General features: G+C 37.3%; 2 protein-coding genes across 2 annotated transcripts in view; both read left to right on the top strand.

The window, feature by feature from the left end:
* Nucleotides 1-16,468, top strand: part of LOC136560724 (macrophage mannose receptor 1-like) — a 32,286-nt gene extending 15,818 nt beyond the window's left edge. The window contains exons 15-29 of the mRNA XM_066560667.1: nt 1,096-1,131; nt 1,229-1,392; nt 1,920-1,987; nt 2,776-2,876; nt 3,198-3,337; nt 4,461-4,575; nt 5,229-5,410; nt 6,050-6,152; nt 7,382-7,611; nt 9,577-9,742; nt 11,057-11,203; nt 12,254-12,370; nt 13,211-13,378; nt 15,213-15,242; nt 15,638-16,468. Of these exons, the coding sequence (XP_066416764.1) occupies nt 1,096-1,131; nt 1,229-1,392; nt 1,920-1,987; nt 2,776-2,876; nt 3,198-3,337; nt 4,461-4,575; nt 5,229-5,410; nt 6,050-6,152; nt 7,382-7,611; nt 9,577-9,742; nt 11,057-11,203; nt 12,254-12,370; nt 13,211-13,378; nt 15,213-15,242; nt 15,638-15,879 (2,009 nt within the window). The 3' untranslated portion in view covers nt 15,880-16,468. The remainder of the gene's footprint in view (nt 1-1,095; nt 1,132-1,228; nt 1,393-1,919; nt 1,988-2,775; nt 2,877-3,197; nt 3,338-4,460; nt 4,576-5,228; nt 5,411-6,049; nt 6,153-7,381; nt 7,612-9,576; nt 9,743-11,056; nt 11,204-12,253; nt 12,371-13,210; nt 13,379-15,212; nt 15,243-15,637) is intronic.
* A 1,870-nt stretch (nt 16,469-18,338) lies between these two features.
* The window catches only part of LOC136558283 (macrophage mannose receptor 1-like), a 32,166-nt gene continuing 25,211 nt past the window's right edge, over nt 18,339-25,293 (top strand). The window contains exons 1-5 of the mRNA XM_066552626.1: nt 18,339-18,408; nt 20,710-21,105; nt 22,285-22,458; nt 23,434-23,592; nt 24,408-24,521. Of these exons, the coding sequence (XP_066408723.1) occupies nt 18,339-18,408; nt 20,710-21,105; nt 22,285-22,458; nt 23,434-23,592; nt 24,408-24,521 (913 nt within the window). The remainder of the gene's footprint in view (nt 18,409-20,709; nt 21,106-22,284; nt 22,459-23,433; nt 23,593-24,407; nt 24,522-25,293) is intronic.

Below are 25,293 nucleotides of genomic sequence, written 5' to 3'. Positions count from 1 at the left end.
TTGTCTTGTAATTGTGAATCTAGATTATGTGATGAGCAGCAAGAGAGAAGACATGCTCAGATGTGAATTCCCTCATGTGCACTCAAGACACCTATTTACAAAAGATATTCCAGCTTTCCAAAAACAATGAATGTTACAGTTATGTTAGGATTAAACAATAAAAGCAAAATGACCAGAAGTATATAAATTAATAATGAAGACATTGAGATAATTTTAGTTCTATTTTTCACTAATTAATTAACAAGTAAGTGTTTAAATGATCCCAAAATAATTTTACTTGATTTTTCTTTTTTATGGTTCTTGTTTATTTCTCATCAAACTATTTCTATTTCTATAATAATGTGTTTTTGTCCATCAAACCACAGAAGAAATGTGAGAATCAGTAGTCCAGAGGTACAAAATAACAGGCATTCATATGAAAGCAGAGTTTCCTTTGAGAGGCTATAGCTGGCTCTGGGAATACAGCTAATTTGCTTCCTCCTGATTCAATTTGTAATCAGATACTTGAGCTTGATGTCTATTGGCTCTCCAGGACTCTTAAAAACAGACTGTCCTAGTAAAAGCCAAGTCATCAGGAAAGGAAGAATTCATTGACACACTGGAAGTTACATCTGACTTTAGCAATAAACCAGCATTTCATTTTCAGTACTTGTAGTCTATTACCATCTCAGTAAGCTTTAGAATTTACTATATTGGATTATTTTGTTTGGCTCTAATCCCAATAATATTTTTAAAAAAAGTAATCATAGAGTATCAAGTGAAAATGCTAAAACAAATTTTCAAAGTAATTTTTGTTTAATCCTTCACAAATTTACTGTGAAATATGTATTTTTTGACACAGTGCTTTTGGATGTACATTACTGTAATGTACATATTTTTCACTAGCTAAATATTTCTAAATTATACACTTACTTTAATATGGCAGAATGTGCTCTAAATTCTTGAAAATGCATTATCTGATTCATAGTTTGCTTGGTGGGTTTGGCTTTTTCCCATCTATTTTGCAAAGCATACAAAACTACTTAAAGCAAACATCTCTGATTTTCTTTTTTTTTTAATTTGGGATGTTGCTTATGAAAATCTCCTATTTTACAGGTACATTGATAAAGCCTGAAGCAAACTACAAGCTTGGTAGGTTTTTTTCCTCTTTCACAAAGATTATTGTATAGTTTTCAGACTTTGTACAGACCAGATAGGAAAGCATTATATATGATTCTTTATCTTTCAGACTATCAGCTCACCAGTGATGGATGGATTATATATGAAAATAAGCAGTACTATTTCAGCAAAGAACATGTCCATATGGAAGAAGCACGGAGAATTTGTCAGAAGAATTTTGCTGATCTTATTGTCATTGAGAAAGAAAGCAAAAGGCGATTTCTGTGGCACTATGTAAGCAGAAAGCCTATTAATTGTATATATAATTCAATATATATATTGAAGTTTGAAGCACAGCAGGTGATAAAATACAGGGAACATACTAAATATTTAGCAAGGCTGGAATCCTGAGCTATTGTCCTACATTACTTATTTATAGACCAATAGATTTGTTCAGACCTGTAAAATTACTATTGTTTTTAATAGGTAAAGGAAAATGCACATATTAAAGAGGTATGAAAATATTAAAGGTGCAACAAAGGATAGTTCAGGCCCAGGTTGCTTATATTTTCTAATATATGTAGTGTTCAGCACAGTGATAGTTGCTTTCCTGTCCAGTGGGTTCCTCACTCCAGGATGTTCCACATATCTCTGTTGCCTGCTTGAAACCTAAGTCTGAACCTACCATTTGCTTATGTGAGGCTCAAATTAAAAAAAAAAAAAAGGAAAAATAAATCACAGGTATGATTAATCGCCTTTCAGATTTTTACTTGACATTGAGGAGCAATTTAGTACTTAACTATTAATTATTTCTATTTTAGATTTACACAAAACACAGAGGAAAATCATTTTTCATTGGCTTAGTTGTCAGCTTTGATCAGAGATTCAGGTGAGTAAAGAAGAACTGCTAATGGACAAAAAATGATGGTAATTTCATCTTCAGGAAACATTTCTGGGTGCTTTCATCTTGTAAGTTAAAAACTGTTGTACAACTGACTTCTGGATAGTTTTAAGGAGATGTCTCAGATCCAAAGTATTGCATTCTTCTGTATTTAAGCAGAGAAATGCATTTTCCTTCCAAACTTGGGAGAGCAAACTCAACAAAAATTCATGGCTAAGATCCAGCTCACTTAATGCTTTACACTGCAAGAACTGCAACCCTGCATAAGTAGGGAGGACAAGCAGCTAATTTTAAGATGTTATTTACCTGACCCACACTTGACATCAACCTAAGGGTGAGATTCACCCTGACCAGATCTCCAATGGCTACAGAGAAAGCCTGGGAAGTTTTGATAAAACATATATGTAAGGGTTAAATCAAATTATTCCTACATGGTTCAAGTTACGTGAGCTGGAAGCATGAAGCGTAAGTAGCATCTACTCCAACAGCTTTCTGAAATTTCTGGCAGGAAACTTGTTTTAACAATCCATTAGTAGAAGACTTTCAGGAGGACACCTTTCTGGGATGTGAAGGATGTCCATCCATGCCTTGAATGTGGTAGTACTAAACAGATGAGAGGCAGCAGTAGGGCTGTGGCTATGTCCCCCCAGGATATGTAGAGCTTTTGCCCTCTGGTCACTGCTAATACCTTGCTTAGCCCTGTGCCCAAACAGACCTTGTGAGTAACTGACTGCTGAGATGTCTGCTGGCAGCAGCTGTCCCCTTGTCTCTTCCAGATGGCTGGATGACAGCCCAGTGAATTATGTTGCCTGGGCTCCAAATGAACCCAATTTTGCAAACAATGATGAAAACTGTGTGATAATGTCAGAAGATTTCGGTGAGTAAAATAGCAACAAGAAATATTTGGGTAAAATTTAGCATCAAAATCCAAAATGTTTGGTACATACTTAAATTTGAGGCTACCCCACAGAGAGGTAGTTCAACAATACTGACATTTTTTCATAACACACTCAAGTTTGAAACTGTGTCATCACTTAGAAAAAAAACATATTACAGAGGAAGGGGGAGTGTATTTGGGTAAACATGTTTCATTTGTGCTTTATGAATGCCATCTGAGCCTGACTGCTGTAGTGGTTACACAAGAGTTTCTCTCTATTCTGCAATTGTTAAACAATTATCTGTATTCCATTTCTTTCAGGCTTATGGAAAGACATAAGTTGTGCTGTGAAAAATGCCTTTATCTGTGAAAGGCAAAATTCAACTTACTCAGGATTTGCTCCTCCTGTACTTCCACATCTGGGAGGATGTCCTGAAACTTGGCTTTTGTTTAAAAATAAGGTACAGAAATAAATATCAGACATATTTAGCAAATTTGTTCTAGGTGAAGAAAACAACTATCCCTTTTATCTCATGAAATAAATTCTCTCTCTTTAAACACCAATTTACTAAGAAGTATGCTAGTTAGCAGTGCACTGCATTTTCAGGTTGGCAAATTTGTAACTAAATATTAAAAAAGAGGTGATTTGAATGTTTGAAATAAATGACCAGGTGCCTTTAGCTATAGCTACTTTTCTAGTTTCTAGATACTTCTGCTTATTTTAGGCATTTTTACTGCATGGAAATCCTGATCCATTATCCTTATCTGTAAATGTAACCCTGTTTTTCTGAGTAACAAAGATGAAAAAATGAAAGGTCACACTTTTCACAAGTAATTGGCCATCACAGCAACTCATCCTAAGCTGAGTAACACAAAAAGCAATAAATGTCAAATCAAATATAAAAGACAAGCAAGCATCGCTTTCTGCTAAGTTAAGCAAAAAAACCTGAACATACGAACTTTTCAAAAACCCAAAAAGCAAACAGAGGAAACCCAAAAGTCAATTCCACAATGCAATCAATAGGAAAAGTTTTTATGCATTCAAAAAAAAAAAAAAAAAAAAGGGCATGAGGAGGGAGGAGCCATGTCTTCTGTCCCTCAGAAGATACACAAAAAATATTTTACACTGGTAGTCAGGGAAAAAACCCTTTCAGAAGGGCACTTCTTCCTGACACTGTTCCACTCATGTGAGTTCTCACATGAGCTGAGGTTTTAGCACTCCATCTGTGGTATATAATTGAAAAATCTTGACCCGAGAAATTACTACCTGCTCCAAATTAGGTTCACAATCAGGAAATAGTTCCAGTCCCTCAAAAATTCTACTTTTCAGTAATTTAATTCCTCAAAAGCTTTTGGTGGTTGTCTGTTCTTTCCCGGCAGTGACCCCATACGATGGTAAGTGCTGTGCACATATCACTGGGATTGGCTGGGTCTCCTTCCTGCTGGCTGACAATATTTGTGTTCCAGCAGATCCCCCATGTGCAGCTCTCTGCATGGAGGGACTAGCACGGAATTAATCCAAACCAATGTTCTTAATATTCTTCGACACCCAGAAGTCTGTCTAATCCTTTATTCTCTCCACAGTGTTATAAAATATTTGGATCCAAAGAAGAAGAGAAACTAACTTGGCACTCAGCAAGAAGTGTTTGTAGAGAATTAGGGGGAAATTTGGCCTCTATACACAATAACCAAGTGCAAGGTATGACACGTGAGCCTTACAGCACTGAGTATGAAGCCACATATTTCACCATCTAACAATGAGCCTGAACCTGCCTCTAGACCTAAATAACCTGTGAAGAAAGACCTGGAGGTGTTTGATCCAGAGGGAAGACTGGAGTGAGATATTATGACATTTCCCAAGTTTTGGCAAATGTCATCTGTGGAAGGAATAGAATAATCTATTGCCCATGGTCAGGGAAGATAGGATAAATTGTAATAGTTTATAGTCATGAAATGCTCACAGATATTCAAGTTAGACAGTAAACAGACATCCATCAGAAATTACATATCTGCAGTTGATGCTACCTTGGGAAAGAAAATCCTTTTGAAGTCACTTCTGGCTGTGATTTCTATAATGTTTCCAAGAAGCCTAAATAATTTTTCTCAAAAAATGTTTTCCTTTTTTCCCCCCTCTTTTTTCCCCTGAAATCAAACTGCTTCAGTTTGATTACCCATTGTAATTTTTTTCTTTTACCATTCACTCATAGCCTAATAACACTGAGGTTGGTATTTCCAATATACTTAGAAAATGAATGCTTGTTGTTTTATTCATAATTTGATTTACATGGAATTTGAAAAAAAGGAAACTCTTCAGGTACTTTTTTTTTTATTTTTAAATCTATTTTCTATCAGCTTTCCTCACCTTCCACCTAAAGGATGTTGCCAGTGAAACATGGATTGGGCTGAATGACATTAACAGTGAGAGTACATATCTCTGGACAGACGGAAGCATTTTTGACTATTCAAATTGGGCCCCAGGATTCCCATTCAGAGATAATTTCATGGTGGTTGACTGGAAGTATATTACAATAGAGGTAAACAAATAAATCAGAAAATGCATAACATAAATGACATAATGTTTGAGTATACCAGCCTGACTTCTGTCTCAGCAAAGATCTGATCCTTAATGGCTTAAAGCAGAAGTGAATGGAAATTTCAAAGATCAAATTTTTAAAGCTTTAATCAGAAATTAATAGGCCTGTTTAGTATCTAGGCCTTATCTCCTTTGTCAAAGTCTAGAAATGCAGAAAAGGAATCTTTACTGCTAGAATTAATTACACTTTTTATAATTATTGTATTTTAGTGAAAATATTCAGTGTTACTAGTTGTGCTTTTTATTCTGGTTTATTGTTTTTCCTTGTATGATGCAAATCCAAATGAAACTCCAACAAATTCAGTACCAATTGCCATTAACTCCATAGTAAAAACAGCTTCAATACATTCCAAGGAATTTTAATTAATGGATAAAAGTTCTTGCAGCAATCTGCCAATGAAAGTACATTTGCTCAAGATATATAATAGAATACATTTAATTTCCAACAAGCAATGCATGTAAAGAACCAGAAAACTAGAAGACAAAGCTATTAAATTTTTCTCCTCACACCTATTTCTATTATTTTGCCAGAAATTTTGCATTTTATCATCAACAATTCTATTTTTCATTTTTTCCCCAGACTGATTGTATTGCAATGACAAGAAGATCTGTAGATTATGCAGGATTATGGGAAAATACTGACTGCCAGCATAATAAAAGCTATATTTGCCAGATGGACAGCGGTAAGTTTTATTTTCCACTTTTTTTTCTTTTGTTGCAAAACATTTACTGAACAAAGCAACCATTACAACTCAGAGAAGCTGACCTCACCTACCCCTGCAGACACCCACACTTAAATCATGTGCCTGGCACGCAGATGCTTTGAAGACAGGATTCACCTTCTTAATCATAAGAAAAATGCCCAAACCAGGTTCCTAGAAGGTCTCTGCCTTCAAAATGCCTGTTTTCTCTATTAACAGAAATGTGTAACCATCTGTGCTTTACCCAACTATCACAGAGACCTGAATGCAATTATTTTGCAAATACAATACAAAAAGACAAATCCCTCAGTGACCTCCAGCTGGGCGTCAACCGGGGCCAATTAAACTGATTGGTTTGCTCATCAGTCTCTAGCAAGGCCTTCATAGCACAAGAACAGCAATACTCAGAAGGGCAAAAGTTCCAGTTTTCTTCATGGGGCCTTAGGGTGGGAGACACATCCGGAGCACAGCTGCACTGCAGAGTCTGCAGGAACAAAAACAGGGAACTGCTGAGCAGAAAGGCAAAATAGAGGAAGAAGCCACAGCTGGGTCAGATGATTCAGAGCTCTGTCCCATGCAAGTGCAGAAAGCTGCATGAGGATGGCACCAGCAAAAGAAATTGCCCGGGCATCCTCATCAATGACTGAATACAAAGTTTGTATCTTTTCTTCTGCCCCCATCACTACCTCTAGGCCCTTGCCTTCTACTTCTGCATATATAATTATAGGTACAAATACAGTTTCCTTTTTCACTTCATCCTAGAAGGGAAGGATGTAGCAGCATGGTCATAAAATTTCTTTAGAAAGAAATTATTTTGAGACTGAAGTGGTGTGAAGATTTTCGTCCTGTCATCATGCCTGGTAAAAACTTCACCTGCACTGTGGTGGAGGGACATGGAGAGCTTTGGGAGGAGGATCATGGTGGAATTAGTATTGGCATAATTTAATCTGGACAGTCTTTGTCTATAGATACACACAGCTCATGCTCTGCCTCTCTCTAATCTTTGAATGTGTTTTTACACCATAGTTTAAAATAATTCCAAACGCCATTAAAATAAATCTCTTTGGCTTTATGTAAGAAATGCTGTTACTTGATGCTTGTGCTGCCATGTTATATTCATCTGTTACTTAAAAGTAATACTGCTATCCAGCAGCTAGTAAATTTTCACTGTTTTCTCCTCTTCCTTTCAAATTTGTACCTCTTTCCTACAGAGCCTGAACTGTTTCACCCCACAAGTGCTCCAGATTTCGATTTTGTCCACTATGGTAACAGCAGCTATTTAATCATTCCTTCTAAAATGAATTGGGAAGAAGCAAGAAAAGCATGCAAGGAGAAATCTTCAGAGCTTGCCAGCATTTTTGATTATTACAGTAATATATTCTTGCTGCTGCAGGCAGTGCAGTATGGAGAGCCCTTATGGATTGGGCTCAACAGCAATACGGTAAGATTAAATTAATAGTTGAGAAAGTTAAATGCTGCTACTATTAGCAGGAAATTTATAGCATGAACAGATTTAGAAACCTAGGAATGGTGGAAAGTCTCACATCTTTTAACTTCATTGATCTTAAATCATTAGACTCCATTTTAAGCAATGGAGAAGGATGAGAACCTTTGGTGGTGATGGACGCTCTTTACTAGTTCTACGTGAATCTTGGAAACTTAGGTAAAAACATTTGGTAAACTTTCAGATGGCCATTTTTAGGAGTGGTGACCCCTACCCAAAGAGTTCAAGATGGTCAGAAGAGCTAGTGCCTCATGATCATTGGAAGCTGTAACTTTTCCATTACGTTTTGGTTCAAGAGGATTCATAGGCCAAACCACACACCTTTGAGCACACACTCTTGGTTATACCTGCTGGTCCCAAAGCTTAAAATCAGTAAAAGCTATACTGCACCAGATGTAGTGAATACTGAGATCCAGGCCCACTTCTTTGTAAGGCAACACTCAAGTGACAATCACTCTTATTAGCTCTGTGACTGAGTGAAAAATTGAACTTCAGCTTCCTCACTGAATATGCAGTTGCTAAATGCACTAAATTATCATGTTTCTATTTCATTGTTCTTTGATCTGACTAAACCGCCTTGATAATAAAAATTAGTTTCTTCATCAATAATAGTCATCTTAACTATTCATTGTTTTTACTAATTCTGATTCCACACTGATATATAACACTGCAAAACATGTCTGAAATTCAGTATCCCTAGGGATAGTTATAATAAATATTGTGTAAAAATAGCATTTCCACTTATATGATGCAGCAACACTCTGATAAAGCCCCTCAGAAGGCTGAAAAAATTGTCTGATAAAATGAACTTGTTCCTGAACAGTACATATTTCCACAGTTCTAACAGTGTCATCTCTTCCTCCATCAGAAAAAAAATGCTCACATAAGTGATGGGAAGTCACCAACCTTAAAAGAAATCCTTCCACTAGCAAAAGTCCACAGGGCATCTCTACCCAAACCAAAATAGTAGTGTTTAAGTCCACTTGACATGAAAGTTGGTTGTTTTTAGTCATAGCAATATGATTTAGAAAGCAGCTAAAATCTCATTTTGATTAAGCTTGAATCACCAGTCAGTCCCCTGGTACTTATAAACAAGCCATCCTTGATCTTGCAGAGTCAAGCTTTGTGGTTCCTCCTTTTCCCCAGGCAGTGAGTGACCTTGCCCTGATGATGCCAAGCTCAGTATGACCTTGTGCACCTGGCATCCCTCTTGACACAGCTAGACACTGCAGTGAGATCACATCTTATCCCCCTCTTTTTATTGCCAGCAATATATTGTCTGTGTCTTTTCACTTTTCCTTGTAATTCTTCTGATTCTTCGTGGAAAGGAAAAAAGGGGAGGAGGAAGAAAGACTAAACAAAGACTCAAGAATTCCTGCTTGACATATTTCTCTTTTGATTCTCACAAAGTAATAATTTTCTCTAGTTCCTCATAGTGATGGCTGCAGTTTACTCCTGAATGTTTCTCCTCAAAACTGCTGGAGCTTAGAATCCTGGTCTGATAGCCAACTCTGAGATCCATTTCCACCTGAGCTTTCCACTGGTTTCATGTTCTTGGTCTTCCTGCTTCTTCATGGTCTTCCTGCTTTTCCTGGAGATCTGACTCTTCTGGGATGGTGATTCCACCTTACAATATTGTCTGACAAGGGACTGAGTCCCCAGGGAGCATTATTTAGCCTTTGAAACACTTCCATGGGCTGTTCCAGCACGGGAGCCATCCTGCTGTGTCTGGTTTTTATGTTGCTGAGTCCTGATTCAACCAGTATTTTAACAGTACTAGGACAGATACACAAACTGAGCTGCCTGTATCACTTTGAAAATGTGCTTCTGTATGACTGCATTTAGGTGAAACAGCAGACAAGAGTTTACAAAAGTTAGGTCAAGTGTCTGTTTCAATTTCAGAATTATGGATATTATAGATGGACAAATAAAAGGAAAGTAAGCTTTTCTAAGTGGGACTATGGAGAACCAAAACAGAAAACAGCCTGTGTCTATCTATCACTCTCTGGGAAATGGAAAACAGCACGTTGTAATGAGAAACATCTTTCTGTCTGCAAAAAATCTAAGGGTAAGCAATGGCAATGACTTTTGGTTTTATGGCAGAAACCTTGCTTTATCTGCTTTGCCTGAATTAGAAATTTCTAAGTATATATCAAGAATAATAAGGCTGGGTATGTATGGTCAATACATTTATTTTGCATGAAAATGTGTTATTTTGATGGAGTTGGCATTCACCAGCCAAGATCTTGCCATTTTACTGGACTGGAGTGATAGCTGCCATGGAGGCAGGCAGACAGATCATAGAGGTTGTGGGAACATCAGGCATCTCACATTGAGTCTAGAATGTAAAGTGTTTTGCTGACAGAGGTTTTATGGGAAGGTCAGTAATCAGTGAATTCCACTGAGAATAAAATGAATTTCATTTCTTCAATATAAACACATCATTCCTACAATGGTTGTTACTTCATTGCTATTGGATTCCAAAAACTGGATATAGGAGAAAGAGTTGTATCTGATTAGAAAGGCTCTGTAATTGGCCCTAAAATAAGCTCATACTTCATAGGGTTTGTATGGGAAGAATACTACACAATAAAACTACAGGCAAACCTCAGGATGGGACTGGGTTTTTGCTTTCTCATTTGTATTAGAATAACATCTGTTAGCTCTAGTGACACACACTTAATGGAAACTCAGTTTATTTGGGGAGTTTTGGGTTTGTTTTTGTTTTGGGTTGGGGATTTTGTGGGTTTTTTAATTAGTTGGTTGTTTTTTCTTTTCTTTTCTGGGCCCAGCTTTGAACTTCAAAGCTGTTAATTTGCAACTTTTGCTTTAAAACCACAAGTACTAAGTGACAATGTTGCCTCTTCTTTTCATAATGTCATTGCTTGTAGGAAAATGAGGGGTTACTACATAAATTATCAATGAGCCTCAGATTACTCTATGCTTTGTCAGATAAAAAGATGTTCAGAAATTTGGATTGTTCTCTTGAGGAAAATATTAAATGGGGCACTTCTATTATATGATACTTCATTTTAAATAAAACTTACTTAAACTTTTTGAGAGTTTGGGAGTTTTCTAGGGATTATAACAAAACAAATGAGAAACAAAATTCTTGAACACTCAAGTATCCTTGAAACAGTCCAAGTTTGATTTAGTTAGTAACAGAGAAGAGCACAGATTCACACTGAGTCATCCTCTCACAGCTGACCAGTCCTGATCCTCATTATCACTCTTGACTTAGACACTGATAATTCTAGCTCTGCGTGCCAAAAAATACTTTAAACTCTTTTAAGATAAGGTGGTTTTAATGTTTGATTTCATATATGAAGAACTGCAATCCTTACTGAATGAAAAAGCATTTCTAATATCTCATTTCTTCTAGATGTAGTTCCTTCTGATCCCCCCCAGGATATTGGACAATGTCCTGAATCTGATCACATATCTTGGATTCCTTTCCGAAGCCACTGCTATAACTTCAATGCCAATGAAATGAGCTGGGCTCAGTCTGTGACTCAGTGCATTCAATCAGGTAATTATTATTTGTACGACATTAAAAAGAAGTCTTGAAAAAATCTTGAAAAGTAATAATGCAAAATCTACAAATACTAAAAATAAGGAATAAATGTCTCATTTATTTTTTACTGTTATGTGCTTTTCAATTATGTTGTGTTTAAGCTGATTTCCTTGTTCTATTTTTCCAGCTGTGCTTGTTTCTTGTTATAATTCTTCATTCACAAAAATCTCTCTCTTTAGTAAAATCTTGAATTTTACGTGATTTGAAAAAACTCACTTCTTTCTGGATTTATCCTTTCTTTTCCATATCTTTCTCTACACAATAGGCAAAGTAAATATCATAATAACAGTCACTCATTTTAAACATGGGCTGTGTGATCTGAAAGGGGTTGATCCAAAAGGGGTTGAATGTGCTGCCTGGTAGCCCCTGCTCTATCAGCAAGGCTCCCTGGCAGAGTGCAGAGCCTGGGGAGGGAAAATGCTTCCCTCCTTCTCCTTGGAGGCATCTGTTCCTGGCCAAGACCAGGAGCAGTACCTTGGAATTCTTTCACCTTTGCTGCTGAGTCATCAGCTATCTCATGCATGTCTCAGGAGGCCAGGAAAGAGAAAATAGATGGATCCTTTGTTTCATCCCTTTTTAGATCCTCTTAGCCCTCTTACGCTACCACCACTGCCACAAAAATTAATACACTGGTTTGAACTGCAGATTTGTTTGTTGCACAGCATTTCATGCTACGTATTACTCTGTCAAACCGTGAAGAACAAATGAATAATCACTCATAATTCCTATGAACAGTAACATCCAGTCACTTGAAAACATAGTGCACCTTGCCTGGTGTTTAAAAGTCATCATCTTCTCCATCTTCTCTGTGTGTCTTTCACTTAGATAAGATCTCTCACTGTCTGTGCTGCTCCCCTACAGCTGGACACTACCTTGTGGTCTCTATTTAAATCCTTCTTTACTCCCTACCAGTGGGAGAGATTTTTTTATTAATCTTAACCTGTCTCAAAATCTGTAACTATGTTGGGGATATCTGAAATCATCTTCTACTGGCTTTTTTTATAGGTGGTATGTTGGCTTCTGTAGAAGATCTGTATGAATCAAACTTTTTAATAGAACATGCAGATTTATATGCAAGCAAGACAAGTGGCTTCTGGATAGGAATATACAGAAATGTAAATGGTAACTGTTTTAAGTTCTATAAATAAACATAAACAGACTTTATTAAATGGAAAAAATATTAATAAAATTAATAGGTTTTAAGCAACCAAATGAAGTAGAGTTGGAGTTCAGACCTGAGTCCTCTCAGAGGTTGTCTCCTATTCCTGGTCTCTGAGAAAGCTTTTCCTATTGGGGAAAAAGTCCTGACTGGCTCTCATCTTCTCTTGGCTGGGGAAGACCTGTGGGAGTCCAGCCAGAGCCCACAGCATCAAGATCCTCTGTGACTCTATAGGGAGAAAATTAAGCTGCTTGCTAAAGCATGCAGTAGAAAATATGCATGTGGAAGAAAACACTGTTATCAGACTACAAGCAGTCAGAAAGGGTTTTATTTTAGATTATTTTAAGCCCATTGAAGCATGAAATTTTCTTTTTAGAGTTTATAAAAAAAGTTTTAACTTTAACTAAAAGTATGATTAGCATTACAGTAAAAACTGCTTGATTTTCACTGAGTGCTGATGAAATAATAATTGAGAAATTTTTTATAAAAATTCTGAATTTAATTTTTTCAATTTGAAATTTTAATATCCTAGATGAACATATGGAGAAATATAAATTATAACTGTGGTATTATTATAACTGATAAATCTGCAAATCATTATTTGAAAAAAAGCTATTATATTGTTTTTGAGACAAGAATCAAATGGGATAAAATGCATCAAAAAAAACCAACTACGGATGGAATTTCTGAAGAAAGCAGTATTGCTTTATAGGCTGAAGAAAGTAATATTATGGCAATATCCAGTAAGATGAAGACCTTACCTGTGGATCTAGTGGTATTGATATTAACATTTGCCACATCAGGGCAGCTGCTTTGGCAAGACAACAGTGCCTTAGACTTTGTCAACTGGGCTGAGGGGCAGCCCTCGGGGGACGAGCTGGCTTTCTGTGTGGAGCTGTCTGCAGCCACGGGCTACTGGAGTGTCCTGCCCTGCTCTTCCCAAAAGGGCTTTATTTGTAAGAAACCAAAGAGTAAGTGACTTCTTTAATATTCACTCTTTCCATTTATAGTTTTATTTCAGTAGTCATAGCACGATATGAGTGTTGCAAAGGACTGTCACATTTTTCAATGTTCAGACAAAAATAATACCAAGTGTATTGTTTTTTGTTAGCCCTGTTTATGATTTCTTGCTTCATAACCTCAGATTTTCTTACTCTGTATTTTCTTACATAAATATTTCCTGAAAAAATCCAAATTTCTTTATTTTTTGTTCTCCAACATAAACACTTTTTTTTCTACTGAAATTCCTATTTTCTTTCTATGCAACAAGAGTGGCATCAATAATTTGCTATCCTTCCTCTTGCTATGCCATGATACATGCTGTTCCAGCAAGAGATGGATGAAGCAATTCTATTTAAATAGGAGCAGAAGTGCAATCCAGAGAGCATATAGTGACCTTTGAAAAGAGTAGAAGTGTTTTGGTTAGCTTTTTTTTTTTTTAATATTGTATTTCTGTATAACTGAGCACCATCTGCTTTAGTCAGGAAGTAGAAATATCAGAATATTGTGAGCCAAGCAAGCATGTGGTATTTTGGAGTTTAACTGTTAATTCTGCGGAAAAGTCCAATTTCCTGCCCTGTTTCACAACCCCAAGGTTCAGGATGTTTCTGAGGTTCAGTCCTTTCCCCCACCAAAGCAAACCTGCAGCTGGTGGGGGAAGCAGCAATCACAGCACTGTTCAGGGCATGCTCTTGAAAGGAAAAATCTGCTTTTAGGACGATGTCTAGTTTTCTTTGCAGGCAACAGACACTACTGAATGTCAGCTCTTTGCTGCCAGACATCAGAAAGCAGAAACTCACTATCACCACACACTTTGTCTGATGGGTTTCACTGTGAGTGGCCCTGATGAACAATGCCAGGGTACAGAGGGTATTTATTCCCTGACACCAGCTTCCCCAGCAGAACGGTGTTAATTCCATTTCAGCCAGCTCTGTGCCCTTTCGAGAGAAATTTAACAGCTGCTTCTCCTTCGTGCTCACAAACACACAGAGCCCAATGCATTGCCCTGGCTCTGCTGCAGCAGCCCAGCTCCTGGAGCATCCCTGGGCTCCCGCTGCCCACGGGGAGAGCCGTGGCCATCATCCAGCACCATACAGCAGCTCCCAGCATCATCCAGCATCACCCAGCATCATCCAGCAGCTCCCAGCAGCTCCCAGCATCATCCAGCATCACCCAGCATCATCCAGCAGCTCCCAGCAGCTCCCAGCAGCTCCCAGCATCACCCAGCATCATTCAGCATCATCCAGCAGCTCCCAGCAGCTCCCAGCCAGCTGGCCGGGAAAAGCCTTGCAGACGGCGCCCTCTGTGCACAGCCAGGAAAAGCTGCACTAGAAAGCTTGAGTTTATACGTGTAATTATAGATGCAAGTAAATTATGGTAAATTAAGACCTGCTGCCTCTCAAAAGAGTTGTGTGTGATACAGGAAAGCTCAACTGTCCTCAGCAGTCAATCAGGTTTTCCCAGACTCCACAAGAAACAGACCCGGGGGAAAGGGCAAGGTTAATTAATCAGGGAGAAGAGTCCTCTTGAAACAGTCAGGACCCACTACTACTTAGCTTGGAGAAATTCTGGTTATTACAAAAGAAGCAAGAAGGGGGATTGAATATGCAAAACACTGCAGTTTTATTGAAGGGAATATGGGGTTAAAAATCTTTTGTGCCTTTTCAGCTCTCCTAATTTAGCAGATGTGTTTCCAGAAGTGATGATGATGTGCAGGTTACCAGACCTTTTGCTAATATCAAACTGTCAGGAAGAAAATGCGACCTTTCTAGATTTTGACTAAACATTTGTCTTTTTCTTTGACAGCTATTCTTAAAGCAGCTGGAGATGTGGAAGGTAGGATTTTTTTCCCTTCCAATTAATTTCAAAGATATGCACTTAAATTTAATACTATTTATTTAGTTTTATATATATATTTCTTTTTTTTTTTTTAGTATGAGCTATATTTACTTAGTTTCCATTGAATTCTTTCCCAGCCTAATTTATCAGTAGCCACAAGACCCTTAGGGAACCCCAAAATAATCAAATTACTCGTCAAATTGATCACCCCCTGTCTGATCCTCCTTTTGTAAGATCCTCCTTTTGGTAATATCTATGAGGAAGACTGACACAGAGAAATTATAATAGATTTTCCACCTGGTAATTAAGGAAGAAATTATCATTTTCAATAGTCTTATGTTTATTTGTGGCTACAGATCATTCATTTCTATTTACTTTTTATTTATTTACAGATGCCAAAAAGAACAAAGCCAGTGGTCACCTGAATATGTGGATCCTACTTACTCTGGTCCTCATAATTTTATTGGGGGTGGGCTTCATGATTTATTTCTTGTTCAAAAGCAAAACTGGAAGTGGAACTGGAAGAGAGGTGGGGCGGAGCAGCAGGCAGCTGGAATACACCCGTGCCCTAAGTGCAGGGGACAATGGAAATGATGCTACCAGCAACAAAGAAAATGAGCACAGTGTTGTCTGATGGGATAACACAGCCAAACTCAATGGTTAAGCTGAAAAAAATATAGCTGAACAAAAGGAAACCTTAGTGTCTCTTAGGTGCACATAACTTTTACTATGAAGTAAAATTGGCAATTATTTCTTTGGTAAAGATTAGGAACTATTGCTGTATGCTCCTCAATAAATACTCTCAGGCATTTATTGACTTAGAACTGTGCAAAATGGCTAATCAAGCAAGTAAGGACAATAACAGAACTAGTGGGAATTTAGATTTAAAAGTTATGGGTTACTTATTCAGGAATTTGTGACAGCATCACGGACAGAGTCAAAACTAACACTGAGCACTCTTTGCAGAGCACTCAGCCCTAGTTCCTGCACTTTGAGAGTATCTCATCTTACTGTTCTGAAGCATGCACACTGTTACTTAAAGGATGTTTGGAATAAACAGAGATTTACATGTATTGTTTGTCCCCATTGCTGCCCTTGTCTTAGACCCTTAACACAAATTTCTTCCTTGTGATGGTATTATAAATGAGATGCAAATACTTGTCCTTCATTCATGGCTTCAACTTGAATTTTGCAAAACAAATAAATCTTTACATACAGTCTTATTCTATGACTTTGAATGTTTTTTATCAATTATGAACATGAGACTATATCAATAAACAATCTATATATTACACAATAACATTTCAGTGTTTAATTAGCATGTGGAGATGATACATGATTTGTTGATACAATGAGTCTTCTTCTTTAAAAGAGGCTGACAGGAGGAGACACAGAAATGTGAACAAGGCATATGACTAAAAAATCCATAAATAAACTATAAAATAAAGTAGTTGCCAAATAAATTCTGAAATAATGCATTCCTGGTTTTATTCCACTTGATCACTCATTTTAGGATAGCTTTGCTTACTATCCTCCACTTCTCTGATAAATGGATTGACAACTGGGCACTGTGTCCATGATTCAAGGCCAGCAAAAAGGGCACGAAACAGTGCCTTGATAGTGAAATGTTTTAGATTTACTGAGGTGTTTAAGTTTTTCTAGGAATTCTCTGTTGTCTATGGCATTCTGAAGAAAAAAAAAGATCTCAAGGATCTCTGGGAATGCAAACCTTTAGAAAGTGCATAAGAACTGCAGAGGAGATGTTACATTGGATTGACAATTTATAGATATGTCAATTAAACAAAACATATTGCAGAGGATAAGGAATAAAGGCTATTTTTCATTTTTTACTCAAACTACTTTTAATGACAGTCCTCTTGGTCTTCTTTTCTCCCCTTCATGTAAGTTACAAATAATACACTTTTTAATTTTTTTTAATAGAGAACTGGATTCTGTGCTATTTGATGGCTGATAAAGGCAAAGTAAATGAAAATAATAAGCAGCTGAAAAAATCCAACATAATATCATTATTTAAATGTTTTATATTTTTTATTGATAAAACAACTCCAAAGACTGTATTGTGTGAATGAGTTTCTTCTATATTATTAAGTGGTGCTTTGCTCTTGCAGAAAATACTGTGAGATTTGTCTTCATAATAAAGCCAAGAAAAATGAGAGAAAATGTGAAGGGCAATTTCAGTTGAATTTCTTTCCTCCCTTTTTTTCAAAATTACTAAGAGATTGTACATCATAGCTGTAGTTCATTTCCACTTAATAAATGGCTGAAGCTCACTTGTAAAATTTGAAACTATTCCTCTATTCTTGTCTCATTTATGCTTGGTACAAAGAAAGAATAAAGTAATAAAGTTCATTTGTACTTTATGAAGGAAATAATTTTGAAAGGCAGTTTTTTTCCAAAATCACAGAAAGATTTTTAAAGATTTGGCTAATTTCTTTTGGTTCTTCCAAGATAAATTCGCATGAAATAACAGCACACTAGTTCTACTAGCAGATACACCAGATAGATAAAGGCAGGTGTATGCATTTTGTCAAGTCACTGAGCAAAATTAAATTGTCCTGTGGGGGTTAATCTTTCATACTGAAATATTCAATATTGCTCACTGCAGTAAATTAAATCAACATATCTTTTGCAGCAGTTAAGACCTTTCTGGCTAAGAAATTTGCATATATTTTTCTCTAAGTTTCTCAGGTACATATATCTGACATTTAAGACACATCCATTTAAAGTGCACTCCCTGCTTCTTTGTCTTTGAGGGTCAGAAAGTTACAATTCCAGCCCAGAACCAAGAACGTTCAAAACAACTCAGTGGTATGATCTTGAACTGTTCAAACTTTGCCACTTGCATTTGAATAGATGGAAACTTCACTTTCAGATGCAAAGTTTGAATTTTGTAATTATTTATAGATTTCAAAATACCACATGTGACAGGATATTTCCTTATTTAGAGCCCAGAGTTTTCTTTTCCAGCTAAAAATCTCCGAAACCGAGAAGGAGCCAGCACCAGCTGATTCTTTAAGGACCTCTACTGCAGCAATTAACTTCATCTCATGTCTTTGTGAATAAGAAGACAGAATGAAAAACTTGACCTTTTCTACAGTTTTAGTTTTCCTCTCATTTGTTCATACCGCTTTTCCGACACTCGGTGAGTCTATATTTTACTATCCCCTGCAAAAGTGGATGTGAAAGTGGGCATCTTTGTTGTCTTGCTGGTTTCTCAGAATCTTTAAGAGTTTCACATAGATTTACTACTCTACATTTCATATTTCTGCTAATGGGAGTGGTCCATAGAAGTTTCCACAAAACAGATACAGAGATGTTGATTTACTTTTAAAGAGAGGAGAATATTCAAAATGGGGTAAAGCTGGGAATCAGAAGTCAGGACTGAGTCACATCTGTGAATAAAGATTGCCTTTTGGGTACAACTTATTTATTGGTTGTGTTTGCTACTATAAAGTAGATGGACTTCACAGTGTTTCCCATAGTCTTTGTCTATATGTGTGACTGACTTACAAAAAAATGAAAAGCATAAAGGAATTAAATAGGGTGTTGCATAAAGGAATTAAATAGGGTGTTGCACTAGGAGATAGTGGATCTCCTAGCCTTAGTATGAGATTGTGTGAGATGAGGTGGAACTTGTGGATTGATGTAAGGTGTAGCAATGCAGCTGAGAAGAAACCAGTAAAAGAAAATTGGAAATATTTGAGAGTCAAGAACAGCTCTGGAATAACTACTACAGCAATAAGAGTAAAGATGAGAGGGATACTTAAGGCTCTGAAGTTGGCCAAAGACAGACCACAGCCCCTTTTTTAAGTATGCTGATAATTTTCAAAGATGTGTTTACTTTATCCATCAGTTCATTTGATTTGTGGAGTGGGATATATATCACAGCTTCCAAAAGCAGACACTGCTCCATGTGAGCTGTGACAGCATTACCTTGTGCAAAAAGGGGGTCTCCCACCTGCTCTGTGAGCTGGGAACCCGACTCAAAAGCAGAAACCTCACAGTTTCCAGCAAGAACTCCTATTATTAGATCAAAAATTCAATGAGGGACAAAGGTATTTATGGGACTACACTAAGAACTTATTTACTGAGCAGTAAGAAATTAAAGACTTGATAATATTTAAAACTTTTTGCCTAAATGGACAAGGAAAGAAGAAACTAAGTCTCAGCTTTAAATTTAGATTTGCAGAAGTGAAACTCCTATATATTACTGAGCTGCTTGAAGTAATACAGGGACGTTCTGGAAGAGCTCAAGAACTATTCTTTCTGTCATACCCTTCCAGAATTTCCCAGAGACTTTCTCCTCTGTTCACTACCCAACATTGGCTTGCCCTAACATCCTACACTTGTCCTAAAAATTTAGTTTTGTGTGTGGAGGGGAATCTCACTGCCTCTTGTGAGCTATTCTCTCAGATGGACATGGCAGTGATGCTGCATCTCTGTTTCCAGGTGTGAATTTGAGGCACAGAGGGCTGAAGGGCAAAACCTTTCCCTCCAGTTCTATAGGTCCTAGAATACCTTGTAGTCCAAATTTCAATCCCTCATGACCCAAAGCCACTGAGAGCTGCATGCTACCTGACATTTTTAGGATCATGCAGCTGTTTGCCCAGGAGGGTTTGCTTTGTGTGCCACAGCAGAGCTGCAGTTGTGGACAGCCCTTCCCAGCAGGGTTTACTAATCTCAATGGATTACATCATCAGGCTGCCTGTAACCCTTTGGGAGTGTAAACTATCTTGTGTGGCACTCACAATGCACAGGCCCACACCTATAGTATCTATACAGTATCTATATCTATATCAGTGTTTGTTCTTGTGACAATGCTTGTGATTTATTGTGCAAATTGTGTTGACTTCTTTGATAGATGTGCTAAGGAAAGGATAGTGGATCAAGGCAAGGTAACAAGTCACTATTACATAATTTTTAATTCCAAAAAAATCTCCAAACCATAACAGAACATGTAAATTCCAGAAGGAGCAAGAGTCACAGAAGGCTCACTCACTAATTCCATTAGGCACAAATGGGACCCCTTGGAGATGTATATCACAGGAGCTAAATCTATAATGCATGAAAGTGATGGCCAACTTCCAAATTTTCAGTAAAGGTCTCTTTTGTAAGTCTTGAACAAAATGTGCATTTCAGAAGAAGATAAAATTCCATTTTTATAATCACATATTTGAAGCTGTCTTAATGTAGTTTTTGTGTTCCTATTCCCCCGTATTGTGTTCCCATGTATTTACTGAGCTGTACTTACTTTTCTTTCTCAGAATGAAACGTGTCTTGAAAATCCCATCTGATCCTTGTAAAAATTTGCATCCTCCTGACATGAGTCAGAATAGAATCATAGCATAGATCAACATAGAATAAGCAGCACATTTTTCTCCTCACAAGCTCCCTTTACCATGTGCTCACCCTAACCAGTTATTCTGAATGCTTTGTTTTACAGACAAGGAAGTATTCTTAATATTCAATGAGGATACTAAATTCTGTTTAATTGCTCAGAGTCCTGAGGCAGTCACAACAGCTGCTTGCAAGAAAAGCAGTGACTTACAAAAATTCAGGTGGGTCTCTGATCATCAGTTAATGAGCATGGCATTTGCACAATGCTTGGGAGTGCCCAACAAGAGAAACCAGGCAAAAATTTCTCTGTACCCATGCAACAAGAAAAGTGAATTCCAGAAATGGGAATGCAGAAATGCAGCCTTGGCACTCCAAGGGGAAGATTTATTTCTCAGTGCTGGCAAAAAAAGAGAAAATATTGTGCTGAAAACAAGATCAGAGGCAAAGGATAAATGGAAGATCTATGGAACCATGGATAATTTGTGCTCTCAAAGCTATGAAGGTAAAGTTTAAAGGTTATTTTTGGTGGTTTATTGAATCTACGTGTTTGCCATCAAGATAGGGTCTTTTATTTTCTGCCCTTCTTAGCCTATTACCAGCTTTTCCACCTGAAGCAATGGTGGGATAGAGAATGATTTGTTAATTTATTCAGGCCTGTATCACTCCATCCTAGAGAAAAATAGCTGCTTAGGTTCAGACAGAATACAGTATGTGCAAATAATGTGCATATTTTTTGTTCTTTACTTTTAAAGCAAATGTGGATGTAGATCTTTTTTAAATTGTTAGTGTTAATCACTCTTCCCAGTGGTGCCTAGCAATAACACAATGGGCAGAAACTGAAGCACACAAAGTTCTGCTTGAACAAGAGGAAGAACTTCTTTTACCAAGCCCTGGAACAGATTGTCCAGAGATGTTGTGGAGTTTCCCTCACCAGAGATATCCAACAGCCATCTGCACACCATGCTGGGCCATGTGCTCTGGGATGGCCCTGCTTGAGCTGGGGGCTTGGACATGATAGCCCTCTGTGATCCCTTCCAACCTGAACCATTCTATGATTCTGTGACTTTGCAATGAAAGCACTTTATTTAGCTGCATACTATTACTACCAAGATTGTATTAGTATAATTGGATGAAAGGGAAAAAATCTCTACATTTAATACATCAATATTAAATGTAAGGAAGTAATTCCATGCATAGTACCTTCAGTTGCCCTATGAGATTTCAGATGCCAAAAAATCCCACAGCATTAAGCCCCATGAAGTGGAAGTTAAGGCACATGATAAAAAGATAACATTATTTTTAGAAAATTATATATGAGATAAATACATATATATTATATTATTATATTATTATATTGTTACATATAATATATAATATATATATTATATTAATATATACTATATTATATTATATATGAGATAAAAATCACTGCAGCTCTTTCAATAGTTGTCTACAGCATGAAACTGCTCAATCTCTAGTTGGTACAGTTAATGAAATACCCCAGAGGCAAAGGGTAAATTGTGAAACCTACCAAGAACTTCTGTGGAAGACATTGCTGGTGACAGCAGTTCCCCAATTACACTGCTGTGACACTTGTCATGCTTTCTCCTTGTAGTCTCATGGAGAGTACAGACACACATATTCACAAAGCTACATTAAAACTTCTCTTTTTCCTCCTCAGACACGTTTACACTGTTAGGAAATTCCAATGGAGCTCCCTGTGCCTTCCCCTTCCTTTTGAGTGGAAGATGGTATGCTGAGTGCACAGCTGCTGGCAGGTCAGATGGTTTGTTCTGGTGTGCAACAACTCCCAACTTCGATGAGGACCATTTGTTTGGGTTCTGTCCAGCTGCCAGTAAGTCCCACATGCTGACATAGACCCTGCAACACAACACTGCTATAGAAATATATTAATATTGGGATGCTGTTAATGCAGAAGGCAAAAACCTTGCAGTGGCCTAAATTTTACCCAAAAATGTCTTTTCCATGCAGTAACATTCCTGACAGAAATAACAAATCTACTTGCTAATAGCCTACAGTAAGGTTGAAAGGTGTCTGGATGTGTCCATCACTAGTTGAGTGAGGAAAAAACAGTGTGCTTTAAATATGACTCTCTTCAGCATAGAATCACCTGAAAATTGAGATGCCATTCACAGTGGTGCTTTATTGCAGTCAGGCTCAAGACTGAGCTGAGTGTTTGAGGTGTGGCCCCACCAGTGCATAGCCAGAGGGGCAATCACTGCGCTGTTCCTGCTGGCCACACTGTTGCTGATACAGGCCAAGATGCTGTTGGCCTTCTTGGCCACCTGGGCACTCTCTGGCTGACCTTTGTCTGGTTATCAACCAGCACCCCCAAGTCCATTTCCACTGGACATCTTTCCAGCTGCTCTTCCCCAAGCCTATAGCATTGTTAATGTGATTAGTCATGGCATAATTTCACAAGAAAGGTTTCATTACTGCAAATGTTTGTATTTTTGTGCTCCAGCCAAGAATAAACTTGGGCATAGCCTATGAGCTTCTGAACACGTTCTCGGGGTAGACAATGACCAAGACACAGTTTTGATTTATTGGCCTCTTTACAATATTCCTTTTCTCCTGGACATTATAAAATTTGAAGGGGAAAGTGCAAATAAAGAATGAAAGGCTTATCCCTGAAAATGTCAATGACACACCCTCTTTTCTTAACAAAGATCAAGATAACTTGTGGGTCTGAGCCTTAATTGCTCCAAAATGTTATTTCACAAATAAGCTTGCAGTTAAATTTTGCCATAACACTTTGGTAGAATGTTTATGACAAACTAAGGTACTAAATCACCTTTCTCTCACACAGACATTGACAGATTTTGGAATACAGATCCTTTGACAGGAACCTACTACCAGATAAACCACCAGTCAGCTCTCACATGGCACCAAGCAAGGAAGAGCTGTCAGCAACAGAATGCAGAATTATTAAGCGTCACGGAGATACATGAACAAATATATCTTAGAGGTGAACTAATAAGCAAGATTCAGTAAAAACTGTTTGAAAGGTTTTTTTGACTGATTACAAATGTTTCAATGCTTTAATCATATTACAGTGAATAGCTGATGTAAGAAAATGGTATGTACACTAATTAGAAATAACAAATTACATTACATTAAGCTTTTTATCAATGGAACTTCAGTAAGTTTTGGAATTACTATTTGAAATTATTTATATTATTATTATTATTTTATAAAAAATATCTAAGGGTTTCTAGCTAAATAAGCAAAAATTAGCTCAAGCTCAGAAAACATCAGAAAAATCCCAAAAAAGGGAATTAAAGAAACATTTTAGGAGACAGCCATTATATGGCAATTACATTCTATGATTATATTTTGTGTTAATAAATCAGTATTCTTCATGTATATCTAATGAAATAGTTGTTTTGAAATACAATATAAATTTTATACAGATTATACATTTATGCACACTATAGAACAAAGGTCCTATATCCATTGCACCTCAACCAAGAAAACTTATAACAGTATTAATAATAGAAATTCAATCTTTCATTTTTCAAAGCTTATTGTGTATCTATAACTGTAGAATAGCATTAAGTTCAGATAAACAAATATGTAAAATAGGTAAAATATGTAAAATAACCTTTTTCAATTCTCTACACTCTATCTACAGAAAAATCCTCTGAGTTTATTACCAGTAAACATGAATTCTGCACTGAGCTTACCAATCACTAGGCATACTTTTACTATCTTCTTTTAAACTTAAAAATGCTACATTTTCCTAGCAAATCTCATTAGAATTAAATTCTTTTGGTTATCTAGATTTGATTGACAGCAAGAGATCCTCTCTCTGGATTGGGCTTAACAGTCTGAATCTCAACAGTGGCTGGCAGTGGAGTGGTGGCTTTCCCTTCAGATACTTTAACTGGGCACCAGGTAGTAATCTTTTTAAACAATTTTTGGAATTATAATCTGAGAATTATGCTTTTCTTCACTAGATATAACTCACAGAATTTCAAGCAGAAGACCTCAATAACCTCATCTCCTATCAGAGGCAGATAAAGTAAAACACCCTAGTTGAGCTGTGTCATACTGGGAATGCCTTCAAGCCAGTGAAATCCTCTGTCTCTACAACTTTCACAGGGTTATCAGACCCTGCATCCTGCAAGGACTCAGCTGCCCCTGAGCATTGCCCTTGCAAAGCCTTCCTCTTCACTTCTTATGCTTTTTTACTCTTCTCCTCTCATTCAAGAGTTCATGGCATTGACAGTTTATCTTTGAAAGTCAATTATTGCCATGGCAACAGCTGGTTGCAGCAAATTCAGAATAAATTCAGGCATAGTCCAACTTTCAGCCTTCCCAAGACTCAGAGGTGCCGCCTGCACAGAAGATGAAGGGAAAGCCCAGGGTTGCTGAGTCTGGTGCAAGACATTTACCTTCTGTTGAGCTGGTCAAACTCCTCAAGCTTTGCAGGGCCAAGAGGTTGGCTCTCAGGTCACTCAGCCCACAGCCCCAGGGCTCCAGTGTCCCCACACAGGGGCTGTGGTCAGGAGCTAATCCACACACTTCCAGTTCACTGCAGAATTAAGTTGTAACTTTTGTGGGGAGAGGGAAAATTCATCACACTGTGGGCCTCTCTGAGAAGAAAACACTGACCATTCCCCAGGGATAGTGGTCTGGAAAAAATGGTCTGGAAAAACTCTGGGGG

This window comes from Molothrus aeneus, chromosome 1 (assembly GCF_037042795.1).
Source record: "Molothrus aeneus isolate 106 chromosome 1, BPBGC_Maene_1.0, whole genome shotgun sequence".
Taxonomy (NCBI): domain Eukaryota; kingdom Metazoa; phylum Chordata; class Aves; order Passeriformes; family Icteridae; genus Molothrus; species Molothrus aeneus.
This window is presented reverse-complemented; position numbering and strand designations above follow the sequence as displayed.